Source organism: Glandiceps talaboti, chromosome 10 (assembly GCF_964340395.1).
Source record: "Glandiceps talaboti chromosome 10, keGlaTala1.1, whole genome shotgun sequence".
NCBI lineage: Eukaryota > Metazoa > Hemichordata > Enteropneusta > Spengelidae > Glandiceps > Glandiceps talaboti.
In genome coordinates, this window is record NC_135558.1 from 24,115,503 (window position 1) to 24,132,967 (window position 17,465).

Genomic DNA, 17,465 nt, shown 5'->3' on the forward strand with positions numbered 1-17,465 from the left:
CGAGTTTCACGCTCAATGCGTTCATCAGACAACTGTCAGCTACTCGTTGTGTTACTGTATTTATATGTGTAAGGTGTGAAAGAATTTATTGGCAGTTAATTGTGTATTGTTTCTATGCATACAAGGGGTCCTCAGATTTGTCAGGTGATGTTACTTTTGAAGTTCGCTATGTAGAACTTGTTTTCGTGTCGGCACTTTGAGATGAGTTCAGATTTTTTGTTGAGAAGTGTTTGTTTGTCGGCGTTGAGGATGCAGAGTTTTTCAGTTTTCAGCTGCATGCCAAACGTCGCCAATATCATCAAAACACATAACAACAAAATCGCGAACAACAACACAACGACCAAAGAGAAATCCTGTAACTGCCGAAATAAAAGTACATGCCCCCTACAGGAAAGCTGCCTGACCACCAGTATAATCTACAATGCAGAAGTAAAAAGAGAGGAATGCAACCAACCCCCCAAACTGTACATCGGCCTGACTGAACATGCCTTCAAACAAAGATACAATAACCACAACCTAACCTTCAGACACGAAAAATACGCAAACAGCACTGAACTTTCGAAATACATCTGGCAGCTGAGAAAAAAAATAAAAAAACGTTTAAAGTAGACTGGTCTATATCACAGAGAGCACGCCCATACAGTAACGAAACCAAACGATGCGACCTTCAGAGTTTCCTGAGCATGAATAGACGTTGCTGTGCCTTCTTGAATATGTAATCAACGTTTCCATTGAAATTCAGTTTCTCGTCCATATGGGTACCTATATACTTGAACGATGACCTCCACCTCTTCGTTATTTATTTTGACAGGATCATGTTGATGTGGTCCTCTATGACAATCGATTACTAGTTCTTTTGTTTTCACACTCGAGGCAACATATGTGTTTCGCCATCTTGAACGCCGCACGGGGTTGTGGGATTGCTCTCGCAATGTGCACCGAGAAATTTGAAGACGACTGTGGGGGTAGAATCAGTCGAAAGCCATCTTTACTATGGACAACACCATACGAATAGCGCACATTGATTACCGAATTGTTTTGAGTTTCCGTGAGAGTTTGAAGCGACAGCCACTCCAGTAGCTCAATTTCACACAACCCCAAGGTGGCGAAACACATATGTTGCCTATTCTTAAACCATAAGCATTCGCTCAATTTTGAAGGTGGTAATGCAACAGAGAGACTTCCTATTTTAAACGAGCTACTAATGTCATATCATCAGCAAACTTCACTAGAGTTAGCATGTCATTTGAGCATATGATTTCATTTGTGTAGATTGAGAAAAAAATAGGCGAGAGAACACAACCTTGTGGCGCCCCAGTACTATTTCATTTGACTTGACCTCATTTAGAAATACCCATTGTGGCCGATCGCTCAAGAATTTGAATCTTGAATTTTGACTATGACCCTGAACTTGAATCGAAAAGGTCATGTGATCATTGAGTTTCCTATCCCCTCAAATATATATACACATACTTTAATTATGATTATAGCATTTCTGGGGTAGGGGATATGGCGTTTTAATATTTTGACATCCTTCAAAATAATGTCAATGTTACCATAGAAACCGTCTCCTGTGAGTTTGCACAAGAGAATCCAGAGGGGCAATATCAGTTATCTGAAGGCCCAGATGTTACTCTAATAACCAAATATACTGCCAAGAATTATACTTCAAGCCGGGCAATTCCTTTTTTTTTTTACATTTCAGCCTTGGCGCCCGACTAATAAGACAGTCATGTCTTCTTTAAAACATCGTTTTAGAAAAACAAAAGTTTTTGAGAGGTATTCACTTTACGATGTTTACGACGATTTAAACGCTGTTGGCACTTCTTTTTGACAGCTGTAGTATGATGTGTAAATGAGAGTTATCAAGGTTCAAACCAAGATATTTGTAAGACACCACCTGTTCAAGGTTCACAGGCTCCCCATTAATCACAGTGGGGCACTAGACACGAAAGTCAATGGTCATCTCTTTAGTTTTAGACACATTTAGCTCCAAGAAATTTGTTGTACAACACTCGGAAAAATATGTGACTGAATTTCTATGCGCATTCACAGAGTTTGCATCATTCAAGAGAGCAAGTATGGCAGCAACATCAGAAAAGTTTAAAAGCAAACTACTAGAATCGATGCTCTCAGTGACAATCATTTGTGTACATAATAATTTAAAAGGGGCTTAGAACGCAGCCTTTAGGTTTGCCAGTATCAGTGATGAGCATTGTAGATTTTGATTCACCAACCCTAACACACCGTACTAAGGTCTATCAGTAAGGATGATCGCAGAGGGGATATCAAGCTTCAGTAATTATTATAACACATTATCTGCGTGAGTCGTGTTGCGATTGGTCAATGCCCTGTCACGTGGTATGCGTAATTTGAATACTGTTGCCCAGGAAATGACAATCTATTGCCCCATAGGGCAATAGTTCCATGAATGAAAAGTCGAGTGGACTATCGCCCATTGCGCATGCGTGAGCGTCTTCCTTGCAGAAGACAAATATCACTGAATATTCAGACGTGTCAATGGCCATGGCGGCAAACGATAATTCTGTAGTGTCAGGTTTATTATAATAGTATGAATGAGATGTGTATAAAACAAATGTCGACTGGCCTCTTGTTCGGGCAATAGCATACGTCAGTTCCCCCCTCGGGCCTGTTGATCACCTCAACATCAACCTATTTCCCGAGGGCGAAGATGTTGGATGTTGAGGTGATCGACAGGCCCTCGCGGTGAACAGACGTATGCTATTGCCCTCACGGCCAGTCGACATTTGCATACTGTATCATAATATGATGCTACATATGGTATTAAAAACAGAACTAAAATCTATAAATACAATCCTAGCATAATTTCCAGCTATATCTATGTGTTCTAGCGCTCTCTGAAGAAGACAGGCAATCGCATCGTCTGTACCTTTCCTGTGTTGATAAGCAAACTGATTTGAGTCGAGTTTTGACTGAACGTGAGGGAGAAGGTTAGACAAAATAACTCTTTCAAAACATTTCATAATAAGGGAGGTGAGGGTCACCGGTCTATAGTGATTTAGCTCTATTAGGGATGAAATTTTAGGGATAGGCACAACTGTTTTCCATAGGGTGGGAATAATGCCTGTGTCAATGAACTGCTGAACTACAGGGCTGAGATCATCCACACATGCCTGGAGTTACTAAGACGGCTGGTAAAACCGTCTAGACCTGGGGGCTTTGCTTGCCTTCATGCGTTTGAGCTGCACTGCAACATCATCAATAGTGATTGCTAATTTTTCCACAATTTTAATTTTTACTACTGAAGTAAAATGACAGTCAAAATTTCAAGGTAATTTTTATTTTCGATAATGCACTTTGAGTCATCGTTGATCAGCTAGGGATTATACCTTCTGCATGACGTTTTAAAAATGAAACAAAATTGGCCCATTTATTTTCCAGATATAAATTTCATTCCATTTGATTTTCACATTGATTGTTTATGTGTAAACATGTTTTTCATCAAAGAACATTTCATTTTACGTATATTTCTTTGTCGAAAATATGTCACTTGGATAAGTCACGATGCACTTTGTGATCAATCGATAACAATATTGTAATTCTTTTGAAAAATTCACAGGAATTTTCACTACTCACAGAGCCTTATACATAAATGTTTATCATGTTGTATTTAAAAATTCAAAAATCTATTAAAAAAAATAAATAAATAAATAATAGTGCCAATGACATTGTAGCACAACTGTACAGTTTTTAAAAATGTTTACCCACATGCTGATCCATGCTAGGTATAGCTGTTCATTTGCTGAAAGACTATCCAGTTGCCTATCCAACCCTGTTGTTATCTTTGCATTTTACTCACATGTCTATTAATCCCCGTTGTTATCTTTGCAATATATGTGATCATTCGGCTGTTGCTATGGGCGTGGTCATGGTTGCTAGTGGTATTTGCATACGTTTTTTGAATGTTTACTCACTTGCCTACCAGATGATGTTGCTATATGACCAAATTGACTGCCATTTGGTTGTTGCTAAAGGCGTGGTCATGGTTGCTAGGGCCAATTGTGTCAAAATGTTGTGAAGAAAATGTGCAGAATAACACTTCTAGAAACATCTCACCAAGTTTCAGTCTCATTGATCAACTACTATTTGAGATACAAATTTTTGACCAAAATTCACATTTTTACATTTAATTTGCATATCACTGATGAGCTCATTATATGTTAATATTTCTTCATCTAGACACCCACAGATGCATCCCCATTAAATTTCAGCCCAAATTGCTAGGAGGTTTTGGAATGAAAGATGTTTGACCAAAAAGACACATTTTTACCCCCAATTTGCATATTACTGATGGAATCATCATGTCATGGACATTTCGTAATCTAAACACCCCTAAGAATGTTCCCACCAAATTTCAGACCGATCTGTATGGGAGTTTTTGAGTTATGTTTTTTGACCACACATCTAATTCTGTGAATATTCAGACCGATGTAGGATTTCAACGCGAATGCATGATAAACATGGCATTGCGCAGATACGCTACACATTAACCAAAGTCTAGACTATAGTCAGATATCAATTGAATATTTTTTTTTGATTCACATTCAGATCCAAAGATGTAAATCCATTATAATATTTAATGTAAATTTTCGATTAGTTGTCAGGTTATTCTTTCTCAGCAATTTGCCATCAGTTATCTTTGTTTTCATAGTCGCCAAAAATAAAAGCGGCTTGCAATTAGTGTCTTCTGTTCTGTGCATTACATTTTTTCCATAGATTTCATACTCGTTCTTGTACGTACTGGGTGCATTCAAGAGTAAAAACATTTTGCCAACTACAACCATTTTTAGAATGTACGTTACACATGAAGAACAAAAAGATTGCAGGCACTCATATGAGAAAGTAGTCTCATTTCCTGCAGTTTCAGTAATTATTTTTACACAGGACAATTTGCACAACTAAAATATACCATTGCAATATGTATAGGACAAGAATGTACACAAATGACTTGGCTAAATGAAGTGACAACTACTCAGTCAAGAACAAAATGTCTTGGGATAGTAGGCCAAGTGCGTCATCTCCGAAGATAAATAATGATCTAGCAGGTGACTCTGTTTCATGACTCAAAATCTGTCACCCTAATTTAGAGGGTAAACCTTTAGCAGTTTGCAAAAAGGGGAGGGCTGGGGGCAATTAGGCTTGGACTGTTGTGTCACTGACCTCCTCCAACTCCATCGTGCTAAATAGTGGCCCTCCCTCAACTTTCTTTCTCTAAAACATGACCCTCCAGGCTATTCAAAACATGAGACAGCATTTAAAATATTGTCAGATATGTTAAAGGACACGAGTCCCAGAATCAATGGTATGGACTTCATCCTACGCTGCCATCAATGGGTTGTCGGTGGCCAAGTGGTTAAACCACTTGCCTGTTACCACTGCGGTCGGGGTTCGAACCGATTAAATTTACCACGCTGTAAGTAAGAAGAGTGTCGTTCAGTTTGACTCTACCGAACAACGCAGGTTTTCCCCGGGTACTCCAGTTTCCTCCTGCATTAACACTGAACCCATGAGGGATGGCCCTCAGTGGACTTTTTGGGAGACAAGTGTTTAAATGCTTAAAGAACTATCCAGTATAAATAAATAAAAATAAGGGAGCATTCGTTTTTTACGGGGAGGGGGGGGGGGGTCGGTGGAATTCGGGGGGGGGGGGTTGACTTTTACAAAGCAGTTTTTAGGGGGAGTCAAATTTTATATCCAATGGTTTGGGGGGGGGGTCAATTTTTACAACAGATTTGTATGGAATCATAGCAAAAAACAACAGAATTGACAAAAAAATGTACAAAACAGAATACAAACATGTCTTTATTCTGTCTGATCAGGTGATAACAAGTAAAAAAAAGAAAACACAGAATCACAAAAATAAAACTTTCAGGCTGTGGCAATATAATGACATACCTCACTTTTAAAACTCTTTAAAAACTCTTTAAAAACAACAGAACTCATTCAAATTAATTTTTGACCACTTACCAAACATATCAAAGAAACAATTGACCTGAGTGAATTCCACCATAAATGCTGTGGATCAACCACGACAGTATGACAGCCATGACTGGAATGCACTGTACAGAAACAGTGAATTACGTAAGATGAAAGTTTCTGACCTGGACATGTACATGAACAGACATAAATTGACAACTGAGAGAAAGATGCTAAAAAAAGACAAACTGAAAATAGTTGAAGCACACATTGGCAGGCAGCTGTGTCAAACAACACTGGAAAGTCTGAGAGTGAACCATGAGAGGGATAAAGAGGAGGAGGAGAGCGATGAAGAGGATGAGATGGACGAAGACAGTGAATCAGAAGATGGACATGTATGATGTAGTGATACATGAATTGGGTGAATCAGAGGAAAGTGACTCGGAAAGTGACTCTGAAAGTGATAGCAGTGACATTGAAAATGAACTCTTTCACACAACAAGATCAGGCAGACAGTGTACTACTTGGAAGTCACGGAACTACATGGACTAGGTTTCATGGTCCATTATGTGATATGTCGAACAAACACTCATATAAGTCAAGTGTTTCATAAATCTATTATAAATCAAGTGAAAAATTTTTATAGGGGGGGTGTCACATTTTACAATTGATGGATTTAGGGGGAGTCAAATTTTAGAAAAGTAATTTTTAGGGGGGGGGGTTGCTTTTTACATTTAATTCATACCTCAAATTCCACCGACCCCCCCCCCTCCCCGTAAAAAACGAATGCTCCCTAAAATAAGTTTTAAAGACATTCCCACAACAGGGGCGCGTTCGGTAAACAAAACGCCCGTGGACATTTCAAAACGTTTTGTTCCCGAACGACTAATTGTCATAGTTTTTCGCGGGCGACCTGGGATGAAGAAAGGTGGAAAAGTGAGGTGACTCGCCAAAAGCCAAGATGGCAGCCACGAATTCTCACCATCGGCGAACTGGAGATTTTGTGTAGGATTACTTAGTGCATATTATGATTCAGCACTACAAAAAAGTTCATGGAATTGGTCATTTACAATTGGCAATGGTATTTAGAAATATGAATAACCGGCGGCATAATGGTACGGTCGATTTGACGTACATCGAGTGATGCAAGATAAACTTGGGGTCAGGTCAAAGGTCAAAGATCACTTCGTTAGTGTAAGAATAGTGTATGCATACATAACAGGCCTTTTTTAGGCATTCTAGCATCCTGACAATACTGCAAAGGTGTGATTTAACTATGCGCATCATCTTTTCAATGATGAGTGCTGAATGTACACAAAATGCGACAATCTTCTGTTTGAATGTGCAGCCATCTTTTGTTTTTCATGTGCAACATGCATTATACGGTTCGAAACAGGGCCTGAGCACCCTGGCTAAACAATGACAAAACGTTTTGGCTACTGAACGCACCCCTAGTTCTAAACTGGTACAGTGTATTACATATCAAAAACTTCATTACACTTCTCCAGTCTAGTCAAGACTGTTGTTCGAACACATATATCTATGCTCCCCCCCCCCAACCGTGTTCATATAAATATGATGACGTTTTTGCATCCCCATGTGATTTTAGTTGAAACAGACTGGAGTTGGAGTCCTGGTTGGACATTTGCATATCAGTGCAGTCCTAGAAACAGCAGATACAGCTGTATCAAATGAATATTAATGAGCAGGGGAGCACCATAATTAGCACCTTTCATAACGGTATTGACTAAACTGAAAAAGTGTAATGAAGTTGTTAATACGTAATACACTGTACCAGTTTAGAACTAGACTATGTGGATGGGCACTACATTAATAAATACCTGTGTTTGGATCTCATAGGCTGAGCTGAAGGACACAATTCAACCCCCAATGATAATTGGCACACTCCTGACATCTTCGGGAGCAAGGTCAACAGGCTCCACAATATTATTATCCCTAGTATCTTTAAGCTTACCCAACTATTCCCGTTTTACACGTGAAACTCACTCCTCTCATCACACCACGACTGGCTATTAATTCATTACATGGTTGTCAGCAGCATTTTGATATAGGTTGATATGAATTGAAACCTAACCCTAACCTAATCCTTCAACCCTAACCTGAATCATCGGCAGCAACAGGATTTGGAACTGGGATGGGGGCAGCAATGGGATGACAAAAATCCTAAAATAACAATGTAATAGGCAATTCAATGAGTCGAAATAAAATGTGACCCTCCCCAATCATATTTTCTAAAATGTGGCGTTCAAGAGCCGATTTCGCAGTTAATAATCATTATTTACTACATAACTGTAATACATAGAGAGTTCATTTGAGTGTCTACCCCCTTATTGTCAGATGCATTTGGAGACTTTGAACTTGGCCTTGCCCTTCAAGGTCAATTTATCAAAATCAAGCCAATTCCTGCCTGTCATAAACACATTGCTAATTTCTTTTAAATCATGTTTATAAGTAATATGAAGAAAAAACTATTCGCAAGCATTTTGTTGGTGGCCATGTAATTTTTACTGAATGGCATGTATTTGTTGCCACTAATTTCTAGATCTTTTAAATCGTGTCTCCATTCAGTCACATAGAACTTAGAAGTAACGTATTTAGGTAGTGTGTCTTCTGCGAAGACTTGCTAGACCGGTAGCGGCGCAGCTAAGTAAGTATAGTGATGAATGCTCTACACCACATAACATCACGTGTTCTATGAAATGTAAATTAAAACAGGAGTGCTGACCTCCCCATGGTTCAGTGGTACGTCCCATGTGTACATTTCCTTTGATTGCATTTTATTTTCCGTCATCACAGCGGTTGTGCCTGAACCGTCGACACAAAAGACAGTTGGATTTCTCTCCTTGGTTTTCGTCGAAATCATGGCGTCTTTGCTCATAGACGACTGTGACGGTATTATTCATGAAGTTGACCGTGCGGGTGATGAGGTTGATTTCGGTACAGCCGTTATTCATCTCAGCAGAGATGCCGATATACCACCCAAGTATTTCCTCCACAAAATCTTCTCTCCCATGATGGCCGACATGAGCTCGTACCAACGTCGCTCAGAAAGGCCTCCGAAGTTGAAGCTCGTAAGTAATGATAATTTTCACACCCATGTAATGTAAAGGAACTAATTAATTACATTCATGTGCAATTTTTATCTAAATATGGGTTATATTGATATGATTACGTCGCAGCCAAAAGTGTTCGATATTCCGATAGATTACTCCATCGAGTCCCTGTTTAGAAATACCGCGTAAAATCTGGGTGTGTGTTTGTTTGGTTTCCTTGTATTGCGACTCACATGTCTTTTTGCTGATAATTTCCCTTTCATATACACACGCGAGGCCACATTAACAAGAAGCGAATACACGTTTTATAGCGAATGTATGTAATACTAATTGACTATCTGTGATCTATCAAACCACTCTCCCTCCCTTTTAGGATAGTGTGCGCGATCAAACCGAGACAAATCTGGTCGTGTTTATTGTCCGTATGTCTGTCTGCATTGTGTATCACGAGCCAGCTGGCTACTATCGATTTGCTCCTCAAATCGGATATTACTGTACAAACTGTGTTGTTATTTAATACTGTATTCATCGCAATGCAACATCAACTATTTGTGAAACCGGCGGCAGTAAAATAAGAAAAGTGATCGGAGAAGTTGATGGCTTTTGCGTTGTAATCTGTCTGAAACATATCTTTCTTTTACATTGGAGATCTATATCTGTGTCAAGCGAGTAAAGTGGCTTTCCCGCTTGCAACCCATACCAGTGAAATATGATAGGCGCATACACACATTGACACTCGCCTAGCGTAAGATACATCATACCTCAGGTGCACTGGAGACATACATATTCTCACATAGTTTAAGTAGCCATTTTATTCTACCATGTTTTTCCGTGAGGCTTTCTTTACCCTTTGTCAGTCGGCCGGGTCTCTTAAAGGTGACACTGACAGTCAGATCAGGTGAGATTGGTGTTGGTGACCGGAAGGCACTGCTTGGTTATCATTGATCTAGCATGATTTAATGGTATTTTGATTATGCACATGGCCGGACTGCGTTGTGGTTATGGGAAATAACACAAAATGGAAATGATTAAAAACATTGGTATGAAAATAGCTGTCTGTCAGAAGAATTTGGCCAAGAACAAAAGCATAATACATGATCCATGTATGCAGTATGGCTCCACCGACATGGTATTTATTGGTAATGCACTAATGTGACAATCTGGGATTTAATACCAGGCCTTTAAATTGTACTAGTAGTCAGTGAGTGGCCTTTCTCACAGTATTATTTTCTCTAAATCTTAATGTCCTGACATTTGCATCTCATAACTGATAATATTTTTATTCTTGTAGCAGGATTACAGTAAATGTGTAATACTATAAAGGTATTGCCATGCTTAGATGTGTTATACTGTAAAGGTATTGCCATGCTTAGATGTGTTATACTGTAAAGGTATTGCCATGCTTAGATGTGTAACACTGTAAAGGTATTGCCATGCTTAGATGTGTAACACTGTAAAGGTATTGCCATGCTTAGATGTGTTATACTGTAAAGGTATTGCCATGCTTAGATGTGTAACACTGTAAAGGTATTGCCATGCTTAGATGTGTAACACTGTAAAGGTATTGTCATGCTTAGATGTGTAATACTATAAAGGTATTGCCATGCTTAGATGTGTAATACAGTAAAGGTATTGCCATGCTTAGATGTGTAATACAGTAAAGGTATTGCCATGCTTAGATGTGTAATACAGTAAAGGTATTGCCATGCTTAGATGTGTAACACTGTAAAGGTATTGCCATGCTTAGATGTGTAATACTATAAAGGTATTGCCATGCTTAGATGTGTAACACTGTAAAGGTATTGCCATGTTTAGATGTGTTATACTGTAAAGGTATTGCCATGCTTAGATGTGTAATACTATAATTTCATAAAGGTATTGCCATGTTTAGATGTGTTATACTGTAAAGGTATTGCCATGCTTAGATGTGTAATACTATAAAGGTATTGCCATGCTTAGATGTGTAACACTGTAAAGGTATTGCCATGCTTAGATGTGTTATACTGTAAAGGTATTGCCATGCTTAGATGTGTAACACTGTAAAGGTATTGCCATGCTTAGATGTGTTATACTGTAAAGGTATTGCCATGCTTAGATGTGTAACACTGTAAAGGTATTGCCATGCTTAGATGTGTAACACTGTAAATGTATTGCCATGCTTAGATGTGTAACACTGTAAAGGTATTGCCATGCTTAGATGTGTTATACTATAAAGGTATTGCCATGCTTAGATGTGTAATACTGTAAAGGTATTGCCATGCTTAGATGTGTTATACTGTAAAGGTATTGCCATGCTTAGATGTGTTATACTGTAAAGGTATTGCCATGCTTAGATGTGTAACACTGTAAAGGTATTGCCATGCTTAGATGTGTTATACTGTAAAGGTATTGCCATGCTTAGATGTGTTATACTGTAAAGGTATTGCCATGCTTAGATGTGTAACACTGTAAAGGTATTGCCATGCTTAGATGTGTTATACTGTAAAGGTATTGCCATGCTTAGATGTGTTATACTGTAAAGGTATTGCCATGCTTAGATTTGTAACACTGTAAAGGTATTGCAGGGTTCTGCCGACGGTGGTCGCCACCGGTCGCAAGCGTCCGGCACTCAGATTTAGCGACCACAACTCAAAGGTTGCCGACCACGACTCCCACTGTCACAAAGGTGGCATGGGCCGCCTGCTTTCAAAGTCAATTGTTATAACATACACACAAACAATTGTTTAAAATGATAAGGAATTAAAATCTTTATTGAAAACTAGTGTAGGTGGTATGTTTTTAGACCATACACAATAGGGAAACAAGGGACAGTAAATACTAATACAACGAGGTGTCAACGTGCTTTCAGATACGTAAACAAAACACAGAGTTAACTTGACATGATGCCGACACCACGTGTAAATTACACGCTCGGAGGTGTTAAACGTCCGTATGGAGATCTTCAATGGGACGGTAAAAATCAAAACCAGGAGTACCCCCAGTAGTACCGACAAACGTAAAATGTTACATATGAGTATTGTTTCTAATGAAGAATGATCGATTGTTTCTAATGAATGATCATACGTTACCGATTTCTTTCTTTTCCTAAAAGCAAAATTAATCATATGCACGAAAAAGGTTTAAAAGCGACCAAAATTCGACTGTTTGTATCCATTTTGTGATCGACAACACAAGTGACACACGTTCCCATAGCTTCCTCCAGTAATATATTTTCAAGTAGCATTCAAAGTATCAAGTTCAGTCATGTCGTTAGACCGTTATTTTTCTACAACGAAACGCAAGGTGCCTGGTGACGAAAACGAAAATCCCGCCAACATTTCGAAGAAGTCAAGACACACCGATGCTGATTCTCCAGCCACAAAGAGGAAGAGACAAGCAACTACCTACAAAGAAGAATGGGCGAATGGTCGCAAGACATGGTTGTACTTCATTTCTAATGAGGGCATGTATTGCAGACTATGTCAGAAGTACGATAAGCGTCCCTATGACAGAGATGTGTGGAACAAGACGGCATGCAGACGTCTTCGTTTAGTCAGCATCAAAGAGCACGAGCAAACCGCCGCCCACCGTGATGCCGTCAAACTAGAACTGTTGAGCGCCACAACACAAGATATCGGCGAAACCATTCAACCTGAGGTGAAACAGGACGCCATAGTCTCTGCTTTCAAATGCCTGTACCATCTAGCAAAACGTCGCATACCTCATACAACAAACTTTGAACCGTTACTTGATTTATTAACCGAACTCGGCTTGTCTGTCAAAGATGACCTCAATATTTCAAAAAGTGTAACATACTGCAGTGACAAATCCATTCAAGAGATGTTGAGTATCCTGTCAGCCTTACTAGAAGATGAAACCATCCAACAGCTGAAACAATCTGAGTGTTTTGCGATCATGCTCGATGAGACATCTGATGTAAGCGTCAACGAACAATTGACTTTGAACTGTCGTTTCCTTGATCAATATGGGCAGCTGTGTGTCAAGTTTCTGAAGTTGATTGAACCTTTGAAATATGATGAAACCCTGGACGAGTCACCAACAATTTCACTAAATGCAGAGACACTCACCACCCACGTGACATCATTCTTCCGGGAAAAACAAGTAGACCTTGACGTACTTGTTGGGATAGGAACTGATGGGGCAGCGGTAATGACCGGAAAGAACAACGGAGTCGTCAAACGGCTTCAAGAACTTGCACCAACGGCGATAGGCATCCACTGTTGTGCCCATAGGTTACAGTTGGCATCATCACAAGCAGCAGCCGCAGTGCCAGTGGTGAAAAAGTTTTACACAGTACTACGTCAGCTGTATGATTTTTTCAACAATAGTGCAGTTCGCATGGCTGGCCTTCATGCAGTGCAGGCAACTTTGGGCAAGAAAGTGATGAAGCCAATCGAACCATCATCAACGAGATGGTTGAGTATCGATTTATCAGTGGCACGATTAAAAGAGACTTTCCACAGTGTACTAGTAAGTCTTGAACGTGAAGGTGAAGAACGTGGTGACGTAAAGGCAATCGGTCTTTACCACACGCTGACTGCGTATCCATTCATCGCCACTATGCTGTTGCTATGTGACGTTCTCCCACATCTTAGCAAGTTGTCAAAGGCTTTTCAGGCACGTGAGTTCGAACACAGTCACCTCAAGCCCCTCATCTTGTCAACAGTGACCACACTGAAGCAGATGGGAAGTGTTGGCGGTGAGAATTTCAGAGCGTTGGGCAGTTTTCTTGACGAACTAGAGAAGTTTGACATCGCCGTGAAGAAACGTGTCACAGACGAATCAACCGTAAAACAAGTTATCGAGAGGTACATAGCTGCCCTAGTCAGCAACATCGAGCGACGATTTCCGTGTGAGGATGTTGGTATTCTATCCTGCTTCGATATATTTGATATAACTCGTTTACAAGTGAACGCATCCCCTGACTACGGCGACGAAGCAATTCGAAGTCTTTCTGCACGCTTTATACAGAAGCAGGGTCAGCATGATATCATTACCGAAGCAGTCAACGAATGGTCTAATTTCAAGAATTATGCAAGAGACTCTATATTGAAACAACCAAATGCCAAACCGCAAGCCATCGTAGAACTTCTGTGCACCAACAAAGTTGTTCAACAGGCCTTTCCAAGTATGGTGAAGTTAGCCAAAATCTACCGTGTTTTGCCATGTCATACCGCAGACTCGGAGCGAATTTTTTCGCAACTGAAGATAATCAAGACAACCCCAAGAAATCGTCTGAGCCAAGTCAGTGTTGACAGTTTAGTGCGTATAGCTGTGGACGGGCCAACAGTTGCTGAGTACAACTATGATCGTGCCGTAGAATTGTGGGCGAAGAGGAAACATCGTCGTTTGTACAACCACAAGTAATCAGGAAGTCATGAACAGTGAGACTCTATTTTTAGAACGATGTACTGACACGTGTTTACAGTGAGTGAACTCAATCTCGTTGCTAGGACACAATCTGAATTTGGCAACATTATGTACCGTTATTGTAACCATAGTATGATCAGTAGGACCCGACGAAGTTTGAATTGATACACTGTATGTATAATCTGAACGTTCAATTTGTGTTTGTAGATGTTATTTCCTTAACATTTTATATTGCAATTCAAATTCAAAAACAATGTGTGAATGTAAATTTGTAAAGATGTCTACATTGTCATGGAGTAATATAACACAGAGTTTTTTTCAGTAATCTTTATTCAGTTCTGATGTTGATTTCATAATGTATACCATCTTCACCCTGTAAGAAATAATTGCCTTTCAATATGTTTGTTATTGTATATGTAATGATTCTAATGTTTGTAATTGTAGTTTGAAAAAAATATACCAATAATGTAATGAAACCAAATAAATATCAGTACAGTGTTGTTTTGTGCTGTGAACAATGTACATATGTTTTAGGGATGTTTCATTTGTTGTGAGTATGTATGTATGTATGTGTGTAAGAATCAATGAATTAATTAATATTCAATATGTAAATTATTTTAATTTATTCATGAATATTAATGAGCGACCAGGACTCATCCAGTCATCAGCAGAACCCTGGTATTGCCATACTTAGATGTGTATTATTGTAAAGGTATTGCCCCCAGGGTGGGGTACTCCTACCTATTGGGTATACATTTTTATCATGCCGCCCTTTTGGGTAGGGTTTTTCGCCCTTTGGTCTAAAATGGGTACTGTCTTTTTAGAGTTAATGAGTATAAAATGGGGTCCACTTTTCACAATTTTTTATTTTGTTTGGTCTAAAATGGGGTTCTGGACCGTAATAAATTTTGAATTTCCGGGAATTACCCCGGGAAATGATTGTTCTTAGATACCAACCATAATGCATTGTTGCTTTAACTGCGCATGAGCAGCACTGCATTCATCGTTCAACATTGGTCTAAAATGGGGTCTTCTAAAAAGTTGATCGGTTTAAAATGAGGTATTGGTTTTGGGTCACAATTGGTCTAAAATGGGGTCTGAGGTTGACACCATTGGCCACGCACACCTACCAGACCTGGCCAGTGGTACCCCCCCCCCCCCCCCCCCCCCGGTATATGTGTAACACTGTAAAGGTACATTGTATTGCCATGCTTAGATGTGTACCACTAAAGATATTGCCATGCTTAGATGTATGAAATTAATGCCATTCTTAGATGTGTATTATATTATACCAGTATATTGATGGCACAAATCGAGAGATCTGATTGGTCTAGACATTGAACTAGCATGTCTGAATGAGCAATATTGCACGGTTGGCACGCATGCAAATTTTGATGTTAATTGTTGTTCGTCTACGCGAGCGTTGTAGTCAGCTGACGGGATACTGATAGTGAACTCTGCGAATTGTTGGAGGAGGATTTTTCTCAATGAGACAATATTTTGTTGGAAATATTGATGGAAATTTCGAAAGCAGCAAAGTTATCGCGTATTTGTACAAATCATCGCCTACTAAGGTTAAGGCATGCACACGATCGGTTCTAGTAGTAGTACTAGTAGTACCGTCTAGCCTCGGCTGGAGTGGAAACGAGTGAGCTGTCCTGTCTGTCATAAAAATGAAGCAAGTGTACGAGTTTACACTGGCCGACTTACCATTAATCTAAATAAAAATTTGTCTGGAATCCTGTCCTAGAGTATCAGTCATCAATCTGGGAGGGAAAACGTCAAACCCGAAAATCTACTGACGTCTCTTCCAGTAATATAAATATAAATACAAATATCAATTTGCTGCCATGTCACTCCACCGAGTCGCGATGTCGACCGGGCACGAAGCATGCCGTATTCAATAAACCACTTCAAGTTTATACCTTGAGTCAAACAGGTTGTTTATTCATTACTGTACACTTTTAATGAGCCGATCAATGTACAGGTTATCCCTAGAAACGACGAGCAGATAAAATAAATCCAGTTGCTGCTTGATGTTCATGTCATGGTTGAAGCCCAGATCAGCTGTCTTGAAAGCAGCGTTATTGTTATGCAAATTAGTCACAGTATGAAACTAGAAAACGTTAGTTCTTATCTTGTTTCCGATATTTTCAATATACTGGTATAATATGAAAGTGATAAACCACTCCCTGGGGAAGGTATACCACTCAGTTTTGACTAGTCAAACCTTTTGGTATACCTTCCCCAGGGGGTGATTTATTGCTTAATCACTACATGCATAAAATTAATGCCATGCTTAGATGATCTTGTTCTGCTATCAAGTGACATCATAATAAACTTGATACTGAACAGTGACACTGGATGTTATTGATCTATTGAAACTCATAAATCTTGTACCAGAACCATCATTTGACTCAAGGTCAAAGTTACAATGTCTTAAATACATGTACCATTGTAATCATTTTTTCATTCGCACAACATTGTAAATTCATTGTATCTATGCACATGTGAACAAGTATGCATCAGTCTAAGTGTGATCACACTGCCCATTGACATGTATCGACATCATGCAATACCATCCTCTAACATGCCTTTATCGGAATCAAAATACAAGTATATTCATTTTGTTTCCAGTTATCTGACCCACCAACAAATGAAAATCGTACCCCATCCTTTAAAATTTGGTTAATAGAGGTTGTGTAGGAGATAAATGTTCCAATATCCCATAACAAGTTTAGTGTTTTGAGGGAGTCACAGTAATGTGGTCAAAGGTCATGACAAGACATAACAAATAATGGGACTCAAGAGATGCTCATTTCGCATCTGCCCACAGGACACACAGGCTTACTTATGTTTTTGAAAACAAACAAACAAACAAACAAACAAACACACTGAAATGAATAAATACTGACAAGCATCAACAAGAGAGTAATTATAAATCATGATATCAACAACATTAATTACTTTATCAGTATATGTTTTCCTACCTGTGAAATGGTCGCAATTTGTACCCCAAACGGGATGTGACTGATCCCTACCAAATGCGAATAGTATATTTTC

At 39.2% G+C, this 17,465-nt stretch overlaps 1 protein-coding gene across 1 annotated transcript in view; it reads left to right on the forward strand.

The window, feature by feature from the left end:
* The first annotated feature begins 8,775 nt into the window (after window positions 1-8,775).
* Window positions 8,776-17,465, forward strand: part of LOC144441190 (uncharacterized) — a 57,429-nt gene continuing 48,739 nt past the window's right edge. The window contains exon 1 of the mRNA XM_078130741.1: window positions 8,776-9,050. Coding sequence (XP_077986867.1) covers window positions 8,841-9,050 — 210 coding nt within the window. The 5' untranslated portion in view covers window positions 8,776-8,840. The remainder of the gene's footprint in view (window positions 9,051-17,465) is intronic.